The 24,043-nt window shown below is 41.1% G+C and overlaps 1 protein-coding gene across 2 annotated transcripts; it reads left to right on the forward strand.

Moving 5' to 3' along the window:
* Positions 1–1,685: 1,685 nt before the first annotated feature.
* LOC118677141 (interferon-induced protein 44-like) lies at positions 1,686–18,927 on the forward strand. Of its 2 annotated transcripts, XM_036351955.1 has the most exons (9): positions 1,686–1,779; positions 2,011–2,456; positions 4,323–4,359; positions 7,667–7,862; positions 8,018–8,164; positions 14,266–14,437; positions 15,702–15,802; positions 17,359–17,533; positions 18,631–18,927. In XM_036351955.1, the coding sequence occupies exons 2-9, from the start codon at positions 2,021–2,023 to the stop codon at positions 18,672–18,674; spliced, it is 1,308 nt and encodes a 435-aa protein (XP_036207848.1). In that variant the 5' UTR covers positions 1,686–1,779; positions 2,011–2,020; the 3' UTR covers positions 18,675–18,927. The 2 variants fall into 2 exon arrangements, with proteins under 2 accessions (XP_036207848.1, XP_036207849.1); XM_036351956.1 differs by lacking the exon at positions 8,018–8,164.
* The last annotated feature ends 5,116 nt before the right edge of the window (positions 18,928–24,043 follow it).

The raw sequence follows: 24,043 nt of genomic DNA on the forward strand, positions 1-24,043 counted from the left end.
TGGACATTCCCTGAGGGGTCTCAGATTGGAGAAGGTGCAGGCCAGACTGAGGGGCCCCTTTCCCCCTACCCCAGTGCACGAATTTCATGCACCGGGCTACTAGTGTTATTATAAACTTCCTTACAATACAGAAAAAAACACATCATTTGGAAAGTTTGGAATATTTTAAAAAACAACTATAGTAAGGTATAATTGAGATCATTGAAATATTGAATTGCACATGTTGAAAGTGTGTAATTTTATCAGTTTTAACAAGTGTACATACATAAAAATCCATCACTCCTCTGTTTTCACTTAGATTATAGTTCAGTCTTGGCTCTGCAGTTCAATAGCAGATGATCTTTGGAAAATAATTTAACTCCAAAATTCTGTTTGTTTATCTGAACTGAAAACTGGTGATAATATTAATATTAAGATACATTTAAAGTGTTTGGCAAATAATAAGCATATTATAACTTCTAGTGCTTTTATTTTTACCTAAGTAAATAATACCCAAAAGCTGCTTAAAATATTTTAAATTGATGTTGATTTTTAATAAACTCAAAACTTATATATTTTTCTGGGCTGAGTGGGGAATTTAAATTTGTCAGAAGCAGGAATAGGGGATTTGTTAAGACAATGGGCAACTAGAGAGTAGATCAGCCATGGGCAAACTACGTTTGAAATGAATAAAACTATTGAAAAAAGAGACCGTACCCTTTTATGTAATGATGTTTACTTTGCATTTATATTAGTTCACACAAACACTCCATCCATGCTTTTGTTCTGGCCCTTCGGTCCAGTTTAAGAACCCATTGTGGCCCTCGAGTCAAAAAGTTTGCCCACCCCTGGAGTAGATGCTCAATGATGTAAAAGCTTTCAGATTTAAAATTTAAGAAAAGAAGAAAAGGCATTATGATGGCCCTGCAAAACAAATCCACAGGATGTATTTAGCCAAAGAACATAAGCTTTTTACCCCAACATTGTGAAGTTAGGGAAGGAGTTCCAGTTAGAGATTGACATGATTTAGTTTATGTTTTACAGACACAGTTGATTCTGGATGTTTTAAGAAGAATAGATGGGAAGGGGGCAAGCAGAAAAGCAATGGAACCAATTAGGAAGCTATTATAACAACAACAATTTACATAAGAAAATAGGTTGGTTTAGAATAAATGAATAGCATAGATTGAGAGATGTGGATTAATTTGAGATGTGTTCTGAAGTTAGAATAGACATTTCTTTGTATGTCCACATTAAAAATTGAATTTTCTTAAAAGTTTTTATGAAGTCGATTAAAAAGGTAGTGATTTTTTTAAAAAATATATTTTATTGATTTTTTACAGAGAGGAAGGGAGAGGGATAGAGAGTTAGAAACATCGATGAGAGAGAAACATCGATCAGCTGCCTCCTGCACACCCCCCACTGGGGAAGTGCCCACAACCAAGGTACATGCCCTTGACCAGAATCGAACCTGGGACCTTTCCGTACACAGGCCGACGCTCTATCCACTGAGCCAAACAGGTTACGGCAGTAGTAATTTTTTTTATTTGACATTGATTCTTTGATTCTCCCAGTTATGTTTTTATATGAAAGTCTTATCTAAAATGAGCTGGATTAGTTTATGCTACCTCCCAGAGGGAAGCTGGCACACTGCCAACTGGGCTGGGCCCCAATGACTTTCAGTTTCCTTTTCTCTGAATCTCTAATGCCTCTCGCCTCTGCTATTGTTTTATGCCTGCCTCCCTGTCCAGACAGAGCAACTACTCTCAGCCTCAGCCCCTGTACGGATTCTACAAACAGGTAAAAGACCTGCTGCTTTCCACTTTTCCTAGCCACTTGTAAACAATAGCCTTTAAAAAAATCTTTCTAAAAATAATAATTTAGAATGTTTTTTTCTTGCTATCTGGCCACCCTTGTTTACACATTCCACATGAAATGTAGAGTAAATAAGAGGCATAAATTCAAGGTTTGTGACAGTACATATTATCTGTTTTTCAATACTTATGGAAAATATGTTTGATTTTCCACTAGGTTGAGAAATATGGCAACTCGTTTGACGTGGATAGAAGAAAAGAAACTGCAAAACCTTGTGAAAGGGAAGTTTAGCCTTCTTTATAGGGCTAGTGTCCATGGATTTACTAATAGCAGTTTGATTTGCAGATGCAAGTATCAAGGACCCACTCTACTAGTGATTTACAGTTCTAATCATGTTTTTGGGTCATATATACCCCAGAATGACAAAAATCAAACCAGAGGTTCCTGCCTCCTTTTTGCCTTTGAAGAGACTAAAATTTTAAGATGTGAACTAGGACCACATGATTTGACAGATTTTGTTTATCACTATGGTAATAAAGGGGAATTCATGATCGATCTATCAGGAAAAAAAGTGACTATGAGCTTAGATACAATTAAAAAATTAAAACTATCTCAACATCAGACAATATCTTTTGAAGAATGTGAAGTTTTTCGATGTGAAGGTAAATTTGACTACATAATCTTAGAGTTATCTTCTGCTTGCTGACCTATTTCTTTAAGGAAAAATGACCTTTTACTTGTCCTTATTTCTAGGCTACTCAGACTGAAACTTGGTCACAAATTGATGTCTAAGACACAACCATAGTCCAAAGTAGCATATGCAGAGTTTTTTGAAATGTGTTTGTGGGGAGGAGGAGGAAATGTGAAAGAAGGAGAGAGAGAGAGAGAGAGAGAGAGAGAGAGAGAGAGAGAGAGAGAGAGAGAGAGAGAGAAGCAAATATAAAGATTGTGAGATTCTCCTGAAAAAAAACAACAAAAACCAAAAACCAGAGCCTGAGGTTCTGTGGATTGGTACTCGATCCTTTCTGATGCAGGTTCCCATTATATCCAAAGACCCAAATTCATTTACCTTTTTTCTACTTAAGAACATTTAAATTGTTTCCAACATTTGCTTCTGTAAACAATGCTCCTGTGATATCTTTATGCATAAAGCTGTGGACAAAAAATACTTTAGGGCAGTGGCTCTCAACCCTCCTAATGCCGCGACCCTTTAATACAGTTCCTCGTGTTGTGGTGACCCCCAATTTCACTGTTACAAATTGAACATAATTAAAGCATAGTGATTAATCACAAAACAATATGTAATTATATTTGTGTTTTCCGATGGTCTTAGGCGACCCCTATGAAAGGGTTGTTCGACCCCCAAAGGGGTTGGGACCCACAGGTTGAGAACCGCTGCTTTAGGGTAACTTTCTGGAACTGGAATTGTTGTTTAAGAGTTATTTACATTTAAATTTTGATAGACTTTTCAAAAGCTTCAGTTGTCTATACTACCCCCAAGAGTGTTAAGAAATGCCTATTTTCCTGCATCCTTTGCCAAACTTCAGGAAATTTGCCAATTTGATGGTCAAAAGATAGTATTTCTCTCTCCCCTTAACATTCATCACTAACAAGTTAATGTGTATTGTTTCCTTGTGGATGTTAAAATTATTTGAGAGAATGCTTTTTAAATTTCCAAGAGTTTGTTTTTTTGTTTGTTTAACCTGTTCTTTTCTAGTTTTACTATATTATAGTCATTGAATGCAGTCTTTACTATTTCTACTTCTTGTAATTTAAAAAGGTTTTCTTTGTAATCATACATATAGCTATATTTATAAATGTCCCATACAGTATGCTTATTTTTTATAGGATTGCATCATTATACCTAATTATTTCAATTTTAAATCCACCATAAAAGAGTCTCCCTTTTAAGCATCAAAAGAAATCTGGGCCTGAGTCTCATTGGTACAAATGAAGTCCTCAGTCCACCCCTGAACCTCTCACTGTGCTCTGCTTGAATAGGCATGAGTCCCATATGCTCTTCTGAAGTCAGGAATAAAATTATAAATTCCAGAAGCTCCGTTATTGACATAACTTTTGGGGGAAAAATCTTGTGCCTATGTTTTTTGTTTTTGTTTTTTTTCATGTGCGTGTCTGTACATTATCCCTTTCAGACATAGGGCTATGGAGGAGAAATTAGAGCATTCCCAGTCTTTCCTTGCCTGTGCATGCTTCTAGGCCTTGCTTCTCTGATTCAGAAAGAATTCCCGCCCTCACCTCCCATGTGGGAGTGGGCCACACACTATTGCTGAGTAATTGGGTAAGAAACCATCTGCAGACATAAAAGTCTTGCAGTGCTCACCTTGCCTTTCGCCTCTTGAAATGAGGTGATGTTCAGGATATGTGCCATAATTTTCTTCAAGTGCTTTTCAGTATAGCGCACTGTTCTCACAAAAAGGCTATTTTGGTATTTTTTTCATTGACATTCATTCAGTCAGCCAACCAGTCAACAACTTGTAACCTTCATTATTCTTTAATTATTTCCTCAGATTTATTGGACACAAGGAAGATGAAAGGGGTTGCTGAGTAAGTCAGTGTTTTTAAAGTTCTATTATTCTGTTCATTATCTTAAACTTATTATATTATAGGTTCTGTTAATAAAATTGGTAGCACAAATTATGACAGATAACTTGTGGATCACTATCCACAAGAATAAACTATCCTATCTAATAAAAGAGAAACATGGTAATTGGCGTAGGATCGCTACCCTTCCCATTGGCTAATCAGCGAGATATGCAAATTAACTGACAGCCAAGATGGCGGCCGGCAGCCAGGCAGCTTGAAACTAACATGAGGCTTGCTTGCTTCAGTGACGGAGGACTCCAACATTCCCCGCCAGCCTTGCAGGCCTCTGAGCCTGCAGTTTGAAACATTTTAACAAATATAGAAGCTAAAAAAAACCCCCAGAAACCAGCTTTCAGCAAGCTGGGATCTCAGAGCTGGAGTCAGAGCTGGAGTTATACATCGTTTCGAACTGAAACAAACCAGATACCTACTTTCAGCAGCGGAGGCCTAAGAGCTGGAGCCTGAGAGCTAAAGCTGGCCCAGAATTAAAAACAAAAAGCAAAAAAGGAGCGGTTGGGAGCTTCCGTCACCCGCCAGCCTGAAAACAGCCCTCAGCCCCTCACCCAGGCTGGCCAGGCCACCCCAGTGGGGACCCCCACCCTGAAGGGTGTGTGACCAGCTGTAAACAGCCATCATCCCCTCACCCAGGCTGGCCAGGCCACCCCAGTGGGGACCCCCACCCTGATCTGGGACACCCTTCAGGGCAAACCAGCCAGCCCCACCCATGCACCAGGCCTCTATCGTATATAGTAAAAGGGTAATATGCCTCCCAGCACCGGGATCAGCATGACAGGGGCAGCGCCCAAACCCCCTGATCTCCCTGTGGCTCTGTGTGTGACAGGGGGTTGAGCCACAACCTCCCTATCTGCCCTGCTCTGTTCGTGACAGGGGAAGGCGCCCCTACCTCCTGATCAGCCCTGCTCTGTGCCTGATACGGGGGAGCTCCCCAACCTCTGATCGCCCTGCGGCTCTGTGTGTGACAGGGTGCGGTGCCCCAACCCCCCCCCCCCCCCCCCCCGCACAGGCCCTGCTCTGTGTGTGACTGGGTAGAGCCATTACCTCCCCATCGGCCCTGCCCTGAGTGTGAGAGTGGCAGCGCCCCAACCCCCTGATCGGCCCTGCTCTGTGGGTGATAGAGGGCGGTGCCACAACCCCCCCTCCCCCCCACTGGCCCTGCTGTGTGTGTGATGGGGTAGAGACATAACCTCCCCATCGGCCCTGCCCTGAGTGTGACAGTGGCAGCATCCCAACCCCCTGATCGGCCCTGCTCTGTGGGTGATAGAGGGCGGTGCCCCACCCCCTGATGGGCCCTGCTCTGTGTGTGACAGGGGGCGGTGCCCCAACTCCCCTATCGGCCCTACTCTGAGTGACAGGGGGGAGCTCCTCAACCCCCTGATGGGCCCTGCTCTGTGCGTGACATGGGGGAGCTCCCCAACCCCCTGATCGACCCTGCTCCATGCGTGACAGGGTAAGGAGCCCCAACCCCCCTGATGGGCCCTGCTCTGTGTGTGACAGGGGGCGGTGCCCCAAGCCCCCAATCGGCCCTACCCTGAGCGTGACTGGGGGTGGCATCACAACCTCCCAATCCACCCTGCTCTGTGCATGACAGGGGGTGGCGCCCCAAGTCCCCAATTGGCCCTGCTCTGAGCCCGACCAGGGGCTGCACCTAGGGATTGGGCATGCCCTCTGCCACCCGGGAGCAGGCCTAAGCCAGCAGGTCATTATCTCCCGAGGGGTCCCAGACTGCGAGAGGGCACAGACTGGGCTGAGGGACCCCCCCCCTTCCTCCCAAGTGCACAAATTTTTGTGCACCGGGCCTCTAGTATAATTATAAAGCTATTTGATAATACTAATGTTAAAACCAAAAGAACACCACAGAGGGAATACATTTCTAATTTTTGATATACTTGAAGGAAAATAATAATCTGGCTGTATGTATATCTATTTTTTTTTGCTAAGAATTCTTGCAGTTGCATTTTCAACTCTTTTAGGAACTTGCTATGAAAGGGGTGGTTGGTAGATGGGGAAATAACCTATTATGAATTTCAAGAACATGGTAGGAATGGTTTCCTTCCATAAACTTCAAAAGTCACGTATTATGTTTTGGTTTTGAGTTTTATTATTCACTAGAGGCCCGGTGCCTGAAATTCATGCACAGGTAAGGTCCCTAGGCCTGCCTGGTGATCAGGGTCAATTGGGGCCTTCCAGCTGCTGTTCGGGGCCTCCCTTCCCCAGCTGCCAGCTACCTATGGGTCTTCCCTTCATTTCGTGCTGCCCCCTAGTGGTCAGTGCACATCATAGCGAGTGATCAAACTGCTGGTCTCCTGGTTGAACTCCCAAGGGGTCACTTTGCATATTAGCCCCCCCCGCACACACACACACATACTAGAGGCCCAGTGCACGAACTTCGTGCATGGGTAGGGTCCCTAGGCCTGGCCTGAGATCAGGGCCAATCTTTCCCGGCTGCCAGCAACCAGCAGCTGGCCCCGCCCCCTGGCACCGCTGCTGGTTGCCCTTTGTGTGTGGGGTGACCATTGGGGTGATTGGGGATCAGGCATCTCCCATGTCCGCTGCCACCGTGCCCAGTTCCTGGTTCCCCATCGGGCGATAAGAACCTGCTGGCCAGGGAAAGGGCCTGAGAGGTTGGCCGTTCCCGCCCACTTGCTGGCCCCACCTCCTGCTGCCACCAGTTGCCCTCTGTGTGTGGGGCAACTGGTGGGGTGATCGGGGCCCCAAGGCTGCCCACGTCTGCCGCCACCCACTCCCGGTTTCGGTTTCCATAGGCAGTTGGAGCCTGCCAGCCAGGGGGAGAGACAGAGAGGTTGGCAGGCAGGCCCCAATCAGGCGATCGGGGCCTGTAGGCTGGGGTTAGTTCCTGAATTGAGCGTCTTCCCTCTGGTGGTCAGTGTGCATCATAGCTGACTGGTTGTTCCGCTGTCCAGTCAATTTGCATATTATGCTTTTATATAGATAGATAATTTATTTTCATGTTTAACATAGTTGATATTGAATTCTAAGTTTACATGGTACACTTGCTTAAATCAAAGATTTTATGTCTGAATGGCCTTAAAAGTGTAATTTTTGCTTTTTCTTCTTTTACAATAGGATTTAAGGTAGGATAATTTTATGTCTTCTTATATAAGAAAACAAATTGATCATAAAAAATAAATAATAATGTGTAAGAAAAGAAAAGAAATTCAAGGAAAATTTATGCTAAGGTCTTGTGATCTAACCTCAGTCAACTGTTAAAATGGTCTTGTCCAAACAGGCTCCAGGGGAGCTTACTGTCTGCCATAAGAACTTACAAACCATCTAGGGACCTGGTTCACCAAATACGAATTCTGCTCCTGGGTCCGATTGGAGCAGGGAAGTCTAGCTTTTTCAACTCAGTAAAGTCTGTTTTCCGAGGCCATGTAACCCACCAGGCTTTGATCGGCTCTGACAGAACTGGGATATCTCAGCAGGTGAGTCCATTCTAGGTCACTCAGCCTTTTCTGCTTTGTTCAAGTTAGATTTGAAAAGTTTTTTCTTTTCCTGATCAACTTCATTACATGTACATACACTTCAACTATATATAAATAAAATGAACTCCTAAAGTTCCTTTCTTCCTCCTTTGCAGTACAGGACATATTCCATTAAGGATGGGAAGGATGGCAAGTCCTTGCCATTTATTCTGTGTGACTCAATGGGGCTGAGTGAGGGAAAAGGGCTGTGCATGGATGACATACCCTACATCTTAAAAGGCCACGTTCCTGACAGATACCAGGTATAATTTGGCTAATTATTGAGGGGTTATAATTGATATTTAAAATGTTTCTTTTTGCCCACTATTAGGACATAAGACTCTGGCCTAGTTAGTGCATCAGCATTTATTTTTTTTTAATTATAGTGGTTCAAGATGCTTTGTTTCTTTTGATATTTCATTTTACAAGGAATTAAAACATCCAAAAGTCTCTTCTATCATAGCTGTCATAACAATTCTGAATGCTGTTACACACTCAATTGTTTTTAGCTATTCAACTTACTCACATAGGTTATCTTTGTTATGTAGCAGGAAGTCTGAAGGTAGGTAGCTTTGGGCCAGTGTGTCAGCTCTTCGAGGTTATAATTTTCAAGATCCTTTTGACTTTCTGTTCTGATATCCTCAGCATAGAGTGCTATGGATTGAATGTGTTCCTTCAAAATTCATATGTTAAAGCCCTCTTCCACAATGTGATGATATTTGGAGGTGGGCCTTTGGAAGATGATAAAATCATGGAGTAAAGCCCTCATGAATGGAATTAGTGTCATAAATTAGGAAACCAAGATGGCGGCATAGATTAATGCCGGAGATTGCTGCCTCGAACAACCACTTCAGAGATATAACTAAAGGACAGAGCAGACATCATCCAGAACCACAAGAAGGCTGGCTGAGTGGAAATTCTACAACTAGGAGGAAAGAGAATATCATACCCAGACTCAGAGGAGGCGCAGTGCTGAAGTGAAATACTCAGGTGCGGAGTGCCCGTGAGCGGGCTGGAAGCGGAGGGCGCGGATGTTGTTTTCAATCGGGAGGGAGTTTCAGACTCTGAGCTCCAGTTCCGGGTGAGTCTCTGGGGAACCAGACTCAAACGGGAGAAGCGGGACTGTCTGGCTTCGGTCGGAACTCGAAGGCAGCTTTCTCTCCGAGATTTGCAGCGGTTGCTGGGACTCTGAGAGGCAGAGCACCTAGGGACGGAACTGAGAGCAGCCATAACTGCTTGTTCCGCCCGACCTGTAGATCCCCGGGGACCCGCCCCACCCAAGCCCTGCGCAGAGCCATTTGCCGATAGCCTCAGGCAAAGGCTAGATTAGCACCGCCCTAGAGATCCAGCACAGAAGCTCTCCCACTGCAGACACAGCTGACTCTCATAGCCAGTTAGCCTGGAGGTCAAATCACCCCTGGTATTACCAACAACAATCAAGGCTTAACTACAAGACTGCGCACAAAGACCACTAGGGGGTGCACCAAGAAAAGATAAAAAAAATGCAGAGACAAAGAAACAGGACGCAAATGTCAGAAATGGAAGATATAGAGCTCAAAACCACACTTTTAAGGTCTCTCAAGAACTGTCTAGAAGCTGCCGATAAACTTAGTAAGGCCCTCGAAAAGACTGGTGAGACCGCCGATAAATGTAGTGAGATCCTCAAGAAATCTAATGAGACCCTCGATGTTGTGATAAAGAACCAACTAGAAATTAAGCATACACTGACTGAAATAAAGAATATTATACAGACACCCAACAGCAGACCAGAGGAGCGCAAGAATCAAGTCAAAGATTTGAAACGCGAAGAAGCAAAAAACACCCAACTGGAAAAGCAAAATGAAAAAAGAATCCGAAAATACGAAGATAGTGTAAGGAGCCTCTGGGACAGCTTCAAGCGTACCAACATCAGAATTATAGGGGTGCCAGAAGATGAGAGAGAGCAAGATATTGAAAACCTATTTAAAGAAATAATGACAGAAAACTTCCCCCACCTGGTGAAAGAAATAGACTTACAGGTCCAGGAAGCGCAGAGAACCCCAAACAAAAGGAATCCAAAGAGGACCACACCAAGACACATCATAATTAAAATGCCAAGAGCAAAAGACAAAGAGAGAATCTTAAAAGCAGCAAGAGAAAGAAACTCAGTTACCTACAAGGGAATGCCCATACGACTGTCAGCTGATTTCTCAACAGAAACTTTGCAGGCCAGAAGGGAATGGCAAGAAATATTCAAAGTGATGAATACCAAGAACCTACAACCAAGATTACTTTATCCAGCAAAGCTATCATTCAGAACGGAAGGTCAGATAAAGAGCTTCACAGATAAGGAAAAGCTAAAGGAGTTCATCACCACCAAACCAGTATTATATGAAATGCTGAAAGGTATCCTTTAAGAAGAGGAAGAAGAAGAAAAAGGTAAAGATACAAATTATGAACAACAAATATGCATCTATCAACAAGTGAATCTAAGAATCAAGTGAATAAATAATCTGGTGATCATAATAGAATCAGGAACATAGAAAGGGAATGGACTGACTATTCTTGGGGGGGAAAGGGGTGTGGGAGATGCGGAAAGAGACTGGACAAAAATCGTGCACCTATGGAAGAGGACAGTGGGTGGGGAGTGAGGGGAGAGGATGGGGCGGGAACTGGGATGAGGGGAGTTATGGGGGGAAAAAAGAGGAACAAATGTAATAATCTGAACAATAAAGATTTAATTAAAAAAATAAATAAATTATAAGAAGACACAAAAGAGAGATGGTCTCTCTCTCTCAGCAACTTGAGGACACAGCAAAAAGGTGGCTGTCTACCAAGTAGGAAGGGAACTCTAATTAGACACAAAACTGTCAGCAAAACCTTGATCTCCAGAACTATGAAAAATGAGTATTTGTTGTTTAAACCACACAATATCATAATTTCTTATAGCAGCCCAAGATGGCTAAACATGTGACTTTTTTTTCTTTAAAAATATGTTTTTAGTGATTTTAGAGAGAGGGATAGTGAAATAGAAACATCAATTAGCTGCCTCCTGCACGCCCTCTACTGGGGACTGATCCCACAACCAGGGAATTGGTGACCTCTTGGTTCATAGGTCTATGCTCAATCACTGAGCCACACCAGCTGGACACTGACATGTGACTTTTATCCTCCTGCTCTCAAGATGTTTACACTGAGCACTGTTAGTGTTCCAGGCAAGAGGAAAGGGGAGATTAAAGAGAAGAGGTAGTCTGTCTTTTTAAAAAACTTTCCAATTCTTTTTGTAAATATTTAGATCTTGAGTTATTAATTTACCTTATTCCAAATGAGTAGTCAATTGTGGCAATATCTTTCATTGAACACTTTTGCATGTTTTTCCTAACAAAAATAAGGAATGGTTTTTGTATCCTGTAGTTTGTTTTATTAATGTATTTATACATTTCTTTATTATGTTCATTACCATATTGTTTAATTGTTTTAATTACTGTAGCAACCCAGTATATCTTAATAACTCACTGGATAAGTAGTACTCAATATTTATTTCTCACATTTGTTTTCCTTGACCATTTTCACATATATACTTTTCCAAGTGAACTTGTCTGTATTTTATTTGATTGTTTGTGTTTTATTTGTTAGTGCTTTGAGTGAAATTGCATTAAAATTTTATACACAAAATTGTTTCACATCTTCACATATCCAGTGTTCCTATCCAGAAACACAGTATATTTTATATTAATTTATATATTCATTTTATTTTATATTCTTTTATAATTTAGCATAGAGCTAAATGAATAAACACACACACACACACACAAATATATATATATGGACATGTATATCTTTTTTTCATGACATACAAAGCACAGATTTTTATTACTAAAGTCCACACACATTATTAAACATAACTGTAATATCCTTATCACATCTGGATTATTCCTTAATTTTTCTTTAAATAATTATCAAATATCACCCAAATTGGACAAATTTCTAATTGTTATATAAGTACCATATTATGCATCTTTTAAAACAGTTTTTAAATAATGATTCAAAAACTTATTCAGCCTCTTTTAGTTGCAAATTTTGCCTCTATCTCTTTTGGCATTTTTACTTGCAATATGATTTTTAAGAAATCTGTTTGGTTATTCTATAGACATATACTTTCCCATAGTCTGAAATTTGCTGTTTTCATCACTTGATGTAGTTTTATTTTTTATCCTGAAAATTGGTAGATGAATATAGACATACATTCAGATTCAGGTCGGCTTCATAAGATGGTGTTATGCTCTTCCATGAAAGCCACCCAATTTTGAACTTTCTCACTTTTGTAATGTAGGTTTCATGAACATTCAACACTTAGATACCTTTATTTATTAGGGTATGAAAATAGTGATATTCTATCTCCATCATTGCTTCTTCATTTCACATGTGTGAAAGACAACTTCCCCTTATCCACTATTTGATTACTTAGTGGTACATTTAATACCGCTAATATAGGATGGTCAGAATATCTGCTTGATTTTTTTATAAGCTTTTGAAAATAATAAGTTGGTTTCTTTACATATGCCAACACTGACCAGTGATTATTTTATTATCATTATGAACTCATGAATTGAACATATTTGATGTGTTTCAGTGCACTGTAGTTTATCTACATAAAGATGTCAAATGTAACATCTTTGACCACTAGACAGCTGCTACAATTTAGATTCTGAGTTCTGTTGACATAAAAATCTGCTATATTCCTTGAATTCTTGTATGACTATAAATATAAACCATATTTTGTATATTTACAGTCCAGATTTTGAGTCAGTTATTTCTCTAAGACATATTGGTTTGGTTTAGTTTGGGTCATTAGAACTATTCATTGCTATTTAGTGGATTGTTGTTCTTGCTTTTTTTAGTGGAAAAATCTAAATATAGATACAGGACTATATAGTTTTTACTTAATCTCTTTTATCTTGCATCAGTATCTGCTTTAACTGAACAGAAAATCTCTAGTCTCAAGGATACTAGAGATGACAAAATATGTCACAACTCATTTGCTTTATATCACATAATATTCACTGTAATCTCAGAAATAATTATCTAACACAGTGGTTCCCAAACTTATTTGGCCTACCGCCCCCTTTCCAGAAAAAATATTACTCAGCGCCCCCTGGAAATTAAAAATTTTAATAGCAATTAAACAGAAAGATATATGTATTAATGTTTCTACCTTTTTCGTAAAATATAGTAAAGAAAGGTGTAAATTAGAAACATTGAAGTTTGAAATTATGAAATTATTTATTGAACTCAGAATAGAAAGGTAATACAAAAAATGTTAAAACAAATGCATCTGTGGCCATCACCGCCCCCCTGGATCACTGCAGCGCCCACCAGGGGGCGGTAGCGCCCACTTTGGGAATCACTGATCTAACACTACCATGAATGATCTAATCATAATTATATTTAATATCAATAGAATAAAAATAACCAATAAACATTGGAAACAATTTTAAATTCTTAGCAGATTTTTTATATCGTGTTTAGCACATATCATGTAGTAGGAGTACACAAATTACTGTGTTTTAAAGTCAATCAGACATAGCTTCTTTCTGTGTAGATATGATCCCAGTTGGATGCAAAAGTTCACTCATTTAATTCAATTTAGAGATTGCTTTTTAAATTTAATTTTGTTTTATATTTGTATATATATATATATATGTATAATTTATATGGTTCTAAAGTCAAATCTACAAAATAAGGTATATTCAAAGAATCCATCTTCCTTCTCTGTTACTTCAAATGCATTTCTCCCTGCTTCCTATAAGTATCCATATAAGAATTTATGAGTTACTTCCATTTTTTAATATATTAGAAAATACAGGTTTGTGGTTTCCTCTTTTTCAGAGAAGTGATAGAACACTATTTGTCATTGATGTAACGTTATTTTGCTGCTACAAATAGTCCTGAAGTTGGTAGCCGTGTACATACATTTGTGGGACAGATCGCCAGCAGAGGATTTCTAGTTTCAGAGTAAACACATCTCATTTGTACCACTTCCCCCCTTGTATTCTGCCTGATGATACCAGTTCCACCTTTGCCCACATTGCTTCTTCTATCTAGGATACTTTCTGTCATATTCTTATTCTCTTATTCAGATGAACTCACCTGTGTTATTTTTATTTTTGTTTTTTGCCTTCCTATGACATGTCCCTTCTTCTCAGAAGCTTTTTCTATGAAAGGACTTGCATAATGACTGTCTTCTCTACCAGATTGTTATCTTCATACTATTAAAGCTTGTTTGTTATGTTCACTGTTTTATTCACTTGCACAGTGCCTGATACGTAGTATGTGCTTATAAATATTTCTTGAATTAATATGTTCCTTTATGTTTACCATACAGTTTAATTTCATGAAACCAATCACACCAGGTCATAGTAACTATATTGACTTCCCATTGCTGGAGGACAGAATCCACTGTGTGGCATTTGTGTTTGATGCCAACTCTATTGAGCAGCTCTCTGATGAGATGGTAGCAAAGATCAAAAAAGCTCGAAGGGAGGTGGTGAAGAGTGGTGAGTCTTATTCCACTGTACTTCTAATGCTACCTGATTAGACTATATTGTAGATTGGATTTGAACAGGATGAAGAACTTATGAAAATGCATATTTAAATATTCCCTGGCCCATCAGTGTGGTTCATTCAAATCAAGCACTTACTAAGCTGTATGTCTTTGTGCAAGTGATTTGAACTTTCTATGCCACAGTGTCTTAATCTATAAAATTAGTATAACAATGGAGGTTTTAATGTAAGGATTAAACAAACAAATATATATGTAGAGTTTGTACAGTCCTCACTGCATCCTAGCATGCATTTATTTAACAACAGTCTTAGACTTCCCCTTGGGCCTTAAAATATTAGAAAGAGGAAAACACATTTTAGTAAGAAAAAGAGGAAAATAATATGCTTTGATAAAGAGAGGTAGCATAAAGGCTTTGGAGAAGGTAAGAATTAAAGTGCCCCACACTGTCTTTTCTTTTCTTTTTTAATATATTTTTATTGATTTCAGAGAGGAAGGGAGAGAGAGAGCAAGAGATAGAAACATCAATAATGAGAGAGAATAATTGATTGGCTGCCTTCTGCACACATCCTACTGGGGATGGAGCCTGCAACCTGGGCATGTGCCTTGACTGGGAATCAAACCACAACCTTCTGGTTCAGATAGATGCTCAACCACTGAGCCACGCTGGCTGGGCCACCGTGGTTTTTCTTGGCCTTATTATTCATTCTGTTTGGGAAAGAGTCAGATTATCACAGCTTTGATAAAGTTAGAAGCAGGGAGTGATTGACTTACTTGCTCACTGAAATTTAAAACCTTGAAAGGGTGGTGTGCAGAGATGTGCCTGCTACCATTGTGATATAGGAGTTTATTTGCAATATTTCAACATATTCTGTTTCCTTGAGGCCTCTTCTCCATCTTGTTTCTTAGAGCCCTTTGGCCTTTCTATAGTTTTCATAAAAACACAACTGGTGGATAAGACATATAATCAGTCATCAATACTGCAGCATAAATTTTAGTTACCTCTTCCAAGGGGTGGTTTCATTTGAAGCCTGACTTCTTACCATGGGAGGCAATGAAGGGACTTCTATGTCAGGAAAATTCCAGGTACCAGTAAGTAGTTCAGAGGGATTTTTGTGTGTGTGTCGGGGGTAGGGAACTTCCCCAAATTTCTGAAATTGTTCCATAGTAGGTCTATTGCATAATTGATAGCTGATTAACTGAAAAAAATACTGATGCTGCCTATAATAATAAAAACAATATCTATCTATCTGGCATAGGTGTGGTACATGTGGTTTTACTCACTTGTGTGGATAGCATGGATCTGATTACGAAAGGAGACCTTATAGACATATACAAATGTATGCCTGTGAAACTCAAGGTAATGAACGCTGTCATTTGTAAACACATTTTCTGGCATATCCCTATAATCACATGATATTACTTTGTAGAAAAATAAAAATAGACACTTGTGAAGTTTAAGAATATTTGAAACAATTGCTTGGATAATTCAGACTTATTTTCTAAGTTTTAAATATTAAGTATTTATCTTTCTGCTGACAGATAACTTATATTTATTACAATTTAATTCAATTAGGTTCAATTCAACAAATGTTTGTTGATTACCTGCAATGATTGAGCCAGTGTGATAGTCTCTAATCAGATACACAGATAATTGAAATAATTTCCCTCTGCTAAAAGCTTGCAGCTTTATAGGTGGAGGTGAGGGGATAGGGGAAATAGAGGAGAAAAAGTTGACAAAAGAATATGACATGATATGATTGAGTATAATAAATATCATGAAATTATGAAAAATAAAATGCGGTGAAAGTTCAGATGAGGGAAATATTGAGCAAAAGGTTGGGGGGGGGAATTTTGTTACTGGGGTGGCACTAGGATATGGCTTTTAAGGTGGAGGAGTGTTTTAGGGGGAAAAACTCAGGCCAAGGGGACAGCATAAGTGAATTCATCAATGCAGGAAAAAGTAGCATTTCAGGAGGCATAGAGTGTTCAGTTTAGTGGAGGGCTGGATCACTGTAGGGAAAGATAAAGTGAGAAAGAAACATTTGCATGAAGTGATTTTACTTAATTAGGTGCATTATGGGGAAGCATAGCAACTTTTTGAAAGAGTAGTGATGTGAACAAAGTCAGATTCACAAAATTTAATCTGACACATATGTGAAGCATAGATTAGAGTCAAAAGGAGCATGAAGGTGGGAGCATCAGTTGGGGTAATATAATGATAGCTAATATTTGTTAAGCAATGATTAAGTAATCGGTTTTCTTATTCATTACTTAAAACAAGCTGATGAGGTGGGTATTGTCATTACCATATTTGGTAGATGAGAAAACACAAGTGCACAGTGAAAAGCATTTGCCAATGCTTATTGACAGTGCTAAGAGGTGACAGAGCCCTATATTTATCCCAGGCAATCTGGTTGCACAGATAAACTAGCCTAATTAAACATCAGTACTGTACACTTGAAACTAATATAAAATTATCGAATGTCAGTTGTAATTGAAAAATGAAATGTAAAAAAATAAGTTGAATATCAGCATTAAACAAATAAAATCACCTTATCCTAAGAATAACTTTTAAAAGAAAAGAAGGAAATTATGGACTTTAATGTAAGTATATTAAAAATGCTTCAATTTCAAAGTAGTTTATATAGAACCATGTTATCTTTATATTTTAATTCATATTGAATCTGTTCTATGTTCTATGTATTCTAAGTGAAAATTAGCAGTGATGTTAGAACTTGACTTGTGAAGTTCTTAGGAAAAGTACCTTATGGGCCAGATCTCTATCTCCGTTTCTCACAGTAGGAAAAATATTGTCAAGTGCCTACCTTTGTTATTGCTTTCATAATTTATATTGACATTAAGTAGTGTTTTTCACTGTTTTGAGATTTCTGGGTTTTAATTTCTGTATTTCAGCAAGAGGAAGTCCACAAAAAACTTGGATTTGCTCTTTCTGACATCTTGGTGGTCAGTAATTATACCTCAGAGTGGGACTTGGACCCTATAAAGGACGTCCTGAACCTCTCTGCACTGAGACAGATGCTGTGGGCAGTAGATGACTTCTTAGAGGATCTGCCTCTTGAGGAAACAGGTAAATGCATTTGGTGGTAGAGAAACTTGAAGATGTCCGTATTGTGGCTACTTCCTGCTTGGATCTATTGGGTGCCTGACAATTCGGTGTTTCTGTGAGTTGCTGCCCTGGGATTAATCCTGCCCTTTAACCCATTGGTGGGGTATGTTTTTCACCCTCATATTTCTTGATCCTTCCACCCCCACCCAGGGTACAACCTAGAGGATTTGCACTACTTTTCCTCCCCTGGTCTTGTTTTAAAATGAAATTTTTGAAGTGATGCAGCTCATCATGCCCACTGTCTGAACATCCCAAGCTGTATCCTTGCCCTCATCTATCAAAACGTACTTCTTTGCTTGGGACCTAGATTTGGATTGGATTAGCATTGTTCCTCATCAGATGTGATCTTTGCTTATTTGGCTTTTCCTTGAGACCTTATGCTTCTGTCTCTTTGACTTGACTTTTGAAAACTCTCCCTCCTTTGAGTCCTCTCAATGCAGTGTGGCTGGTGCTAGGTAGAGGTAGGTGCCTTTCACATGCATGCCTCAGATTTGAGCATTATGTGTATTCTCTGTTACCAATCTGTGCACAATACACACTGCACTGTTCCAATCAAAGTTGAGGTAGAGTTTCAGTTTATTCTCAAATATTATTTTAGTTCTGGGAAATCAAATTAGAATATCATATCCTTTCTAGTTCTCTCATTCACAAACTACTGGGAAACCCTCAAACTACTAACTTTGCTGTCCTGACTGTGCCTTCTTGGTTTCTCCATTTCTTCTCTCCTCATGGTACATGCACTCCCAAAGTCAGGATTAGCTTAAACCAGGGGTCCTCAAACTACGGCCCACGGGCCACATGCAAATACAAATATTGTATTTGTTCCTGTTTTGTTTTTTTACTTCAAAATAAGATATGTGCAGTGTGCATAGGAATTTGTTCATAGGTTTTTTTAAACTATAGTCCGGTCCTCCAACAGTCTGAGGGACAGTGAACTGGCCCCCTGTTTAAAAAGTTTGAGGACCCCTGGCTTAGACCTTAGTAGGCCAATGTTCCTCTCCCTTCTGGTTGCATTTCCTAAATAATGTATTAAGAATATTTTGTTTCTCTTTTCTCAGCTCTCAGAGGAAAGCACTTACTAAGTGTGCAAGAGAAAAAATAAATATGTGAACCCTTCACATATTAAAACTTCTCAGAGAAGAGAAAACATAGAGAAGTGAGAAACCAGGAAAAAGACAAGTAGATGAAGCTGAAGGAGTGTATTTTACTTATGGCTTGGATAAAGATGCACAAAAAATTTATAATACATATAAATAACTTGGAACAGCTGAATTTAAAGTTGTAAAAAACAATCATAATCTTGTTGGGGATATGTTCTATACCTGTGAAAAATTAAAGTTTCTTCTTATAAAACCTGTGTGTGTGTGTGTGTGTGTGTGTGTGAGATTTTGGCAAGAGTTTATTTTGATACTAGTGACCCGGTGCATGGATTTGTGCACATTGAAAGGAAATTAATTAGAAGGTGGCCAGTGGGGTGGGACTGGGCGAGATGGACTGAGTGAGGTCCCTCCAGCAGGTGGGGTCCCTCAGCCTGGCCTATGGGGATTGGGCCGAAACTGAGTCTCCAATATTCCCTGAGGGGTCCTGGAGTGTGAGAGGGCACTCTGCAAAATTGCTGTCATACCGGGTGTGGAACGCAAATACAAGTGTGCAGTGAATCAGGTTCAGGGCCGACAGTGCCCCAGCAACAACATAACCCATGGCCAAAGGTAGAATCGTGCAGCCCTGTGAGAAATCAGGCTCCCTCCTCTCTGGTTTCGGGGTGCATTACTCATGAACCACCGCTGCCAAGTCAATGCAGCTTGGCAGCTCCCATGTTGAATGTCTGCCCCCTGGTGGTCAGTGAGCATCATAGTGACTGGTTGGATGGAGGGAGGGATGGACACTTAGCATATTAGCCTTTTATATATAAACTAGGGATCCGGTGCACAAAATTTGTGCACTGCGGGGGTCCCTCAGCCCAGCCTGCCCCCTCTCACAGACTGGGAGCCCTCAGGGGATGTCCTACTGACGGCTTAGGCCCACTGGAAACAGGCCTAAGCTGCAGTCTGGCCTCCCTCTGTGAGAGGCGACCCGGCTGATCAGGGGAAGGCACCAGCCCCATCACCCTTCTGCTGCAGCCACTGCCAGTCACCGCAGCTGCCAAGGTGTTTTCATCAACACGGACTCCAGTCCCTTCACCATGAAAAAATGGCAACTTTCTTTAGGCATTTTCAAGATGTCTCTTTCATAGGATATGACATTTCTTTCTTTTTATCCTCACCTGAGGATATGTTTCTATTGATTTTTAGAGAATGTGGAAGAGAGAGGAAAAGACAGAGAAACATCAGTGTGAGACGGACACTTTGATTGGTTGCTTTCTGCATGAGCCCTGACCTGGGCCCTGGCCAGGGAGGAGCCTGCAACCTAGGTACATGCCCTTGATCAGAATCAACCCAGACCCTGTGGTGGGTAGGCCAAGGCTCTATCCACTGAGCCAAACCGGCTAGGGCAGGATATGACATTTCTTAGCCCTCCAGCAGCGGACCTTCGTTTTTTCCTCCAGGAGTAAGGTGGAAAAACCCTAGATCACCTTTTTGAATTCTTGTTACCCATGTTACCAAGAACATTACCAGTGGCATACAGGGAGCTTAGCCAATGAGCTGTCAGAAAAGGTGTTTCCCCTGCAGCTCCCCCGCAGAGGCAGGACTGCTGGCAAGTCTAGGCTGGCACACCCCCTGTCTCTGGGCCTACTCAAGTCTCCAGTGTGGCTTGGGCAGGACCTCCCAGCTCTGCTCAAGCCTCTGCCCAAGGCCACCCCCTCTCCCCTCTGCTCAGGCCCTGCTCAAGCCTCTGCCACTGCTTGGGAAAACCACCCCCCACACCCCTCGCTCCTATCAAGCCTCTGTCCTGGCTTGGATAGGGCCCCCTGGCTCCGATGAAGCATTAGCCACAGCTTGGGCAGGGTTCCCTGGCTCCGATCAAGACTCTGCTGGGGCTTGGGCAGGGCCCCCCGGCTCTAATGAAGCATCTGCCATGGCTTGGGCAGGGCTCCCCACTCCTCTCTGGTCCTGCTCAAGCCTCTGTTGCGCCCCCCACCCCCTACAGTGCCAAGGCCAGTAGGCCAGGAGTGGCCAGGGTGTTCTGGGACCAAGGCCACTCAGGGCCTATGCTGGGGCCTGCAGGCTCTGAGCTGCTTGGGTCCCTAAGATGTTCCTGGGACCTAGGCTGCTGGGCGCCTGCATATGCAAATTAACCCGCCTTCTTTGTCGGGTTAATTTGCATACTCACTCCTGATTGGCTGGTGGGCATGGCTTGTCAGCATAGCAGAGGTACAGTCAATTTTCATATTTCTCTTTTATTAGATAGGATGACTTGTCAGCATCTTTGGATCTTTACCCATGTCATCCTATTTTTGCCTTCTTATTTTATTTCTAACGTATCTCATTGGGTCCTCAATTAATGCTTTATTCTTTAACCCAAAGCCATGCTTTGTTTAATATCCAAGCCTTTCTTGCAGGATGTGGCTATTAATATTAATGAATTCCATAAGACCACAGCTGAAAGAAACTATAATTTGATTGCTCTGAAATTACAACTATTTTAGTTACATGACAAAACTCAACCTGAACTACATGAATAAAAAAAATTAAAAAAGAGGAGTATAGTATTGGATTAAGGAACCAAACCATAGAAAAGGCTGGGATTGAACTGAACGTGCCTCAGAGATGGTTGAATCTAGAGATTCAAAAGCTACTCTCTCTTTTCTCTCTCTCTCAACAGCAAAAGATTAAACAGCAAAGATTATTCAAGCAGCAATTGAGTTTAAGATATCAGAGGCTATACATGTGGCAAACCATAGGCAAGTCTGAGGAGACAAAAAGGAGGTCAGCTTTTATTGAGTTTAAGGAGAAAATTAGGGAGAGGTGTTATGCCCAGATTTCAGGATCCCCAAGAGACCACACCAGGGAGCCAACTTTGTCCGATGCAAAAGCAAAGAGTCTTTTATTCAAACCCGGGCTTGGCTCCCCTACCCTCCTTACTGATGCAGCAGCAAGTGGCAGAAAGACCCAGCCCTGTAGGGAGAGGGGTTTTATAGTAAGGGGAGGAGAGAGGACTGTGGGCCCTGCCGATTGGCCAGGCGCAAGTCGGTGCCTTGTTACACAGGATGTGGTCCTATCTATGGCGCGCACTTCCCTTGATTATCATTGGTTAGTTTAAAGAAATCCTAGGTGTGGCTAGCAGAGGCTTGGGCTTCTTCCGGAAAGGAGCTCTTTGCTGAGCACATGGCTCTGCCCAAAAATGGAGGATTCGGGGCAAGATGGAGGGCGTAGCCCTCACCCTTTCAGAAGTTGTGGTGGTGTCTTATTGCTGGCTGATAGTCAGCTGCCTGCTGTTGCTCAGGAAGGAGGCCAGGCAGCTGGTCACTAAGGAGGCAAACAGGGAGGGAATCTCCCTTCTTCCTCGTGATTGTATAAGCTGCAGGTGCTGGTTACATAAATGGTGAGGGGTGAGTGCGTGAAAGCTCTCCCTTCATGGCTTCCTGAATCCATTTTTCATGAGGGTCCCATTTTCACATTTCCTCCATTCTGATCAAGATCTTTCTTAGAATTATTGGTGATCAAGAGTCAGGTTTGTCTGTATTTAGTGGTTTTGTTCATTGGTGCTAGGAAGGACCTTTCCTGGTTGTCATGTCCCATGTCAGAAGAAAAGTACATAGTGATTGGAAACCATTTAAGGCCACATTTTAATAACAAGGAAGGTAGAAAAGGGAACTCTTAGGCATTTCCCACTCAATGTTTATATCTTGCAAGTATCAGAGATCATCTTGAAGTGTTGGGCTAACATCATCCTATTCAGTGTATTGCTTCTACAGAGATTTGATTAGCAAACAGGCACAGAGTTTAAAAATGATTACACACAGCCCAGCCGGCATTGCTCAATGGTTGATCATCGACCTATGAACCAGGAGGTCATGGTTTGATTCCCAGTTGGGGCACATTCGGACTCGATCCCTGGTGTGGGGCGTGCAGGAGGCAATCGATCAATGACTCTCTCTCATCATTGATGTTTCTATCTTTCTCTCTCTCTCCCTTTCTGAAATAAATTTATATATATATATATATATATATATATATATATATATATATATATTATATAATGATTACATACACACACACAACAAGGAACAGAATAATAAATCCCATTTGTAAAATGCTCCTAAACCCTTAAATCAAAAGCCCAAACCTAAAGGTAACCAGCTAAATAGACTGAAAGGCCAGGAGTCATCAGGTAAAGATTGTTGCAACCAACTGGCTTATTGTCTAATTTTATGTAGTTAAGTTTCTACTTTCCCAGAGGAATTTATCCAAGTGCAACAGGTAGTTTTTGCTATCGCACATACACCTCCTAAGTAAATAATCAAAGCTATTTTATGGTGTAAAACTAGTTTGATTAAATAATCAGCAGCTATTTTCTTGGTGGTGGAAATGACAAGTTTTCCCAGTCTCAGAGAGAGACTTATGATCATAGATTCACTGGCATGTATACCAGCAAGAGGGAAGAGTACTCGCCCTGTGGAGACAAGTCTGAATACCTCTTGAAAGTTTCCACTTGAGGTGGCTGTGAAGGTCTGGTGCAGAGGACCAAGGGGAGGATGAATGGGAGACCTCAAATTTATTATGGATGCCATTATGAATAATCAAGTTCCCAGTGAGCATTGGCCTCTGATCTGCCAGCTAGCTAGGCATTCATAGGCCCATTGAGAGTGTCATTTGTCACAGACAAACCAGGTAGTGCCCATAAGACTACCCCTATGGATTCATCAAAGCAGGGTGTGGGGGACTGTGTGTGTAGGAGCCTTACTTTTGAAGTAACAATCAAGGGGAAATTGGGTGAAATTAGCAGTAGCATTAGGAATGAGATAAGCAAAGGGGGAAAAAAAAGATATGTAGGCTCCATCCAGTGATCTTGGGAGAACTCTCTGTATCAGATGATGTTTGCTTAAAGTCTAGGAAACTTTAGTTTTAGATCATTGGTCAGTACGCAAGTCTATTCAGGTGTTGGAGTTTCCTTCCTGGGTGATACATGAATCCAAAAATTGATTCCTTGGAACATGGAAGCAAGTCTTTTGGGAGGTATCTTTTACAATAAACAAAATCTTCAGGCTGTAAAGTGTGTTGTTTGAGGTTTTCACTATGAAAAGATTGCTCTTCTAAAGCCTGGTTCTTTTCAGTGGATGCTTGCTTTTGTTAGTTGTGGATCAAAAGAGGCAGTCATTGCCCAGCCGGGTGTAGCTCAGCGGTAGAGCGTCGACCTAGAAACCAAGAGGTCACTGGTTTGATTCCCGGTCAGGGCATATGCCCAGGTTGCGGGCTTGATCCCCGGTGGGGGACATGCAGGAGGCAGCTGATCAATGATTCTCTCTCATCATTGATGTTTCTGTCTCTCTCTCCCTCTCCCTTCCTCTCTGAAATCAATAAAAATATATTT

Source organism: Myotis myotis, unplaced genomic scaffold, assembly GCF_014108235.1.
Source record: "Myotis myotis isolate mMyoMyo1 unplaced genomic scaffold, mMyoMyo1.p scaffold_m19_p_2, whole genome shotgun sequence".
NCBI lineage: Eukaryota > Metazoa > Chordata > Mammalia > Chiroptera > Vespertilionidae > Myotis > Myotis myotis.

Bases quoted from the DNA above. Each gene is read 5' to 3' on its own strand.
- LOC118677141 (XM_036351955.1), top strand. From the start codon at position 2,021: ATGGCAACTCGTTTGACGTGGATAGAAGAAAAGAAACTGCAAAACCTT. The intron at 2,457-4,322 runs GTAAATTTGACT...TTATTTCCTCAG, and splicing joins TGAAGTTTTTCGATGTGAAG to ATTTATTGGACACAAGGAAG. The intron at 15,803-17,358 runs GTAATGAACGCT...TCTGTATTTCAG, and splicing joins GTATGCCTGTGAAACTCAAG to CAAGAGGAAGTCCACAAAAA.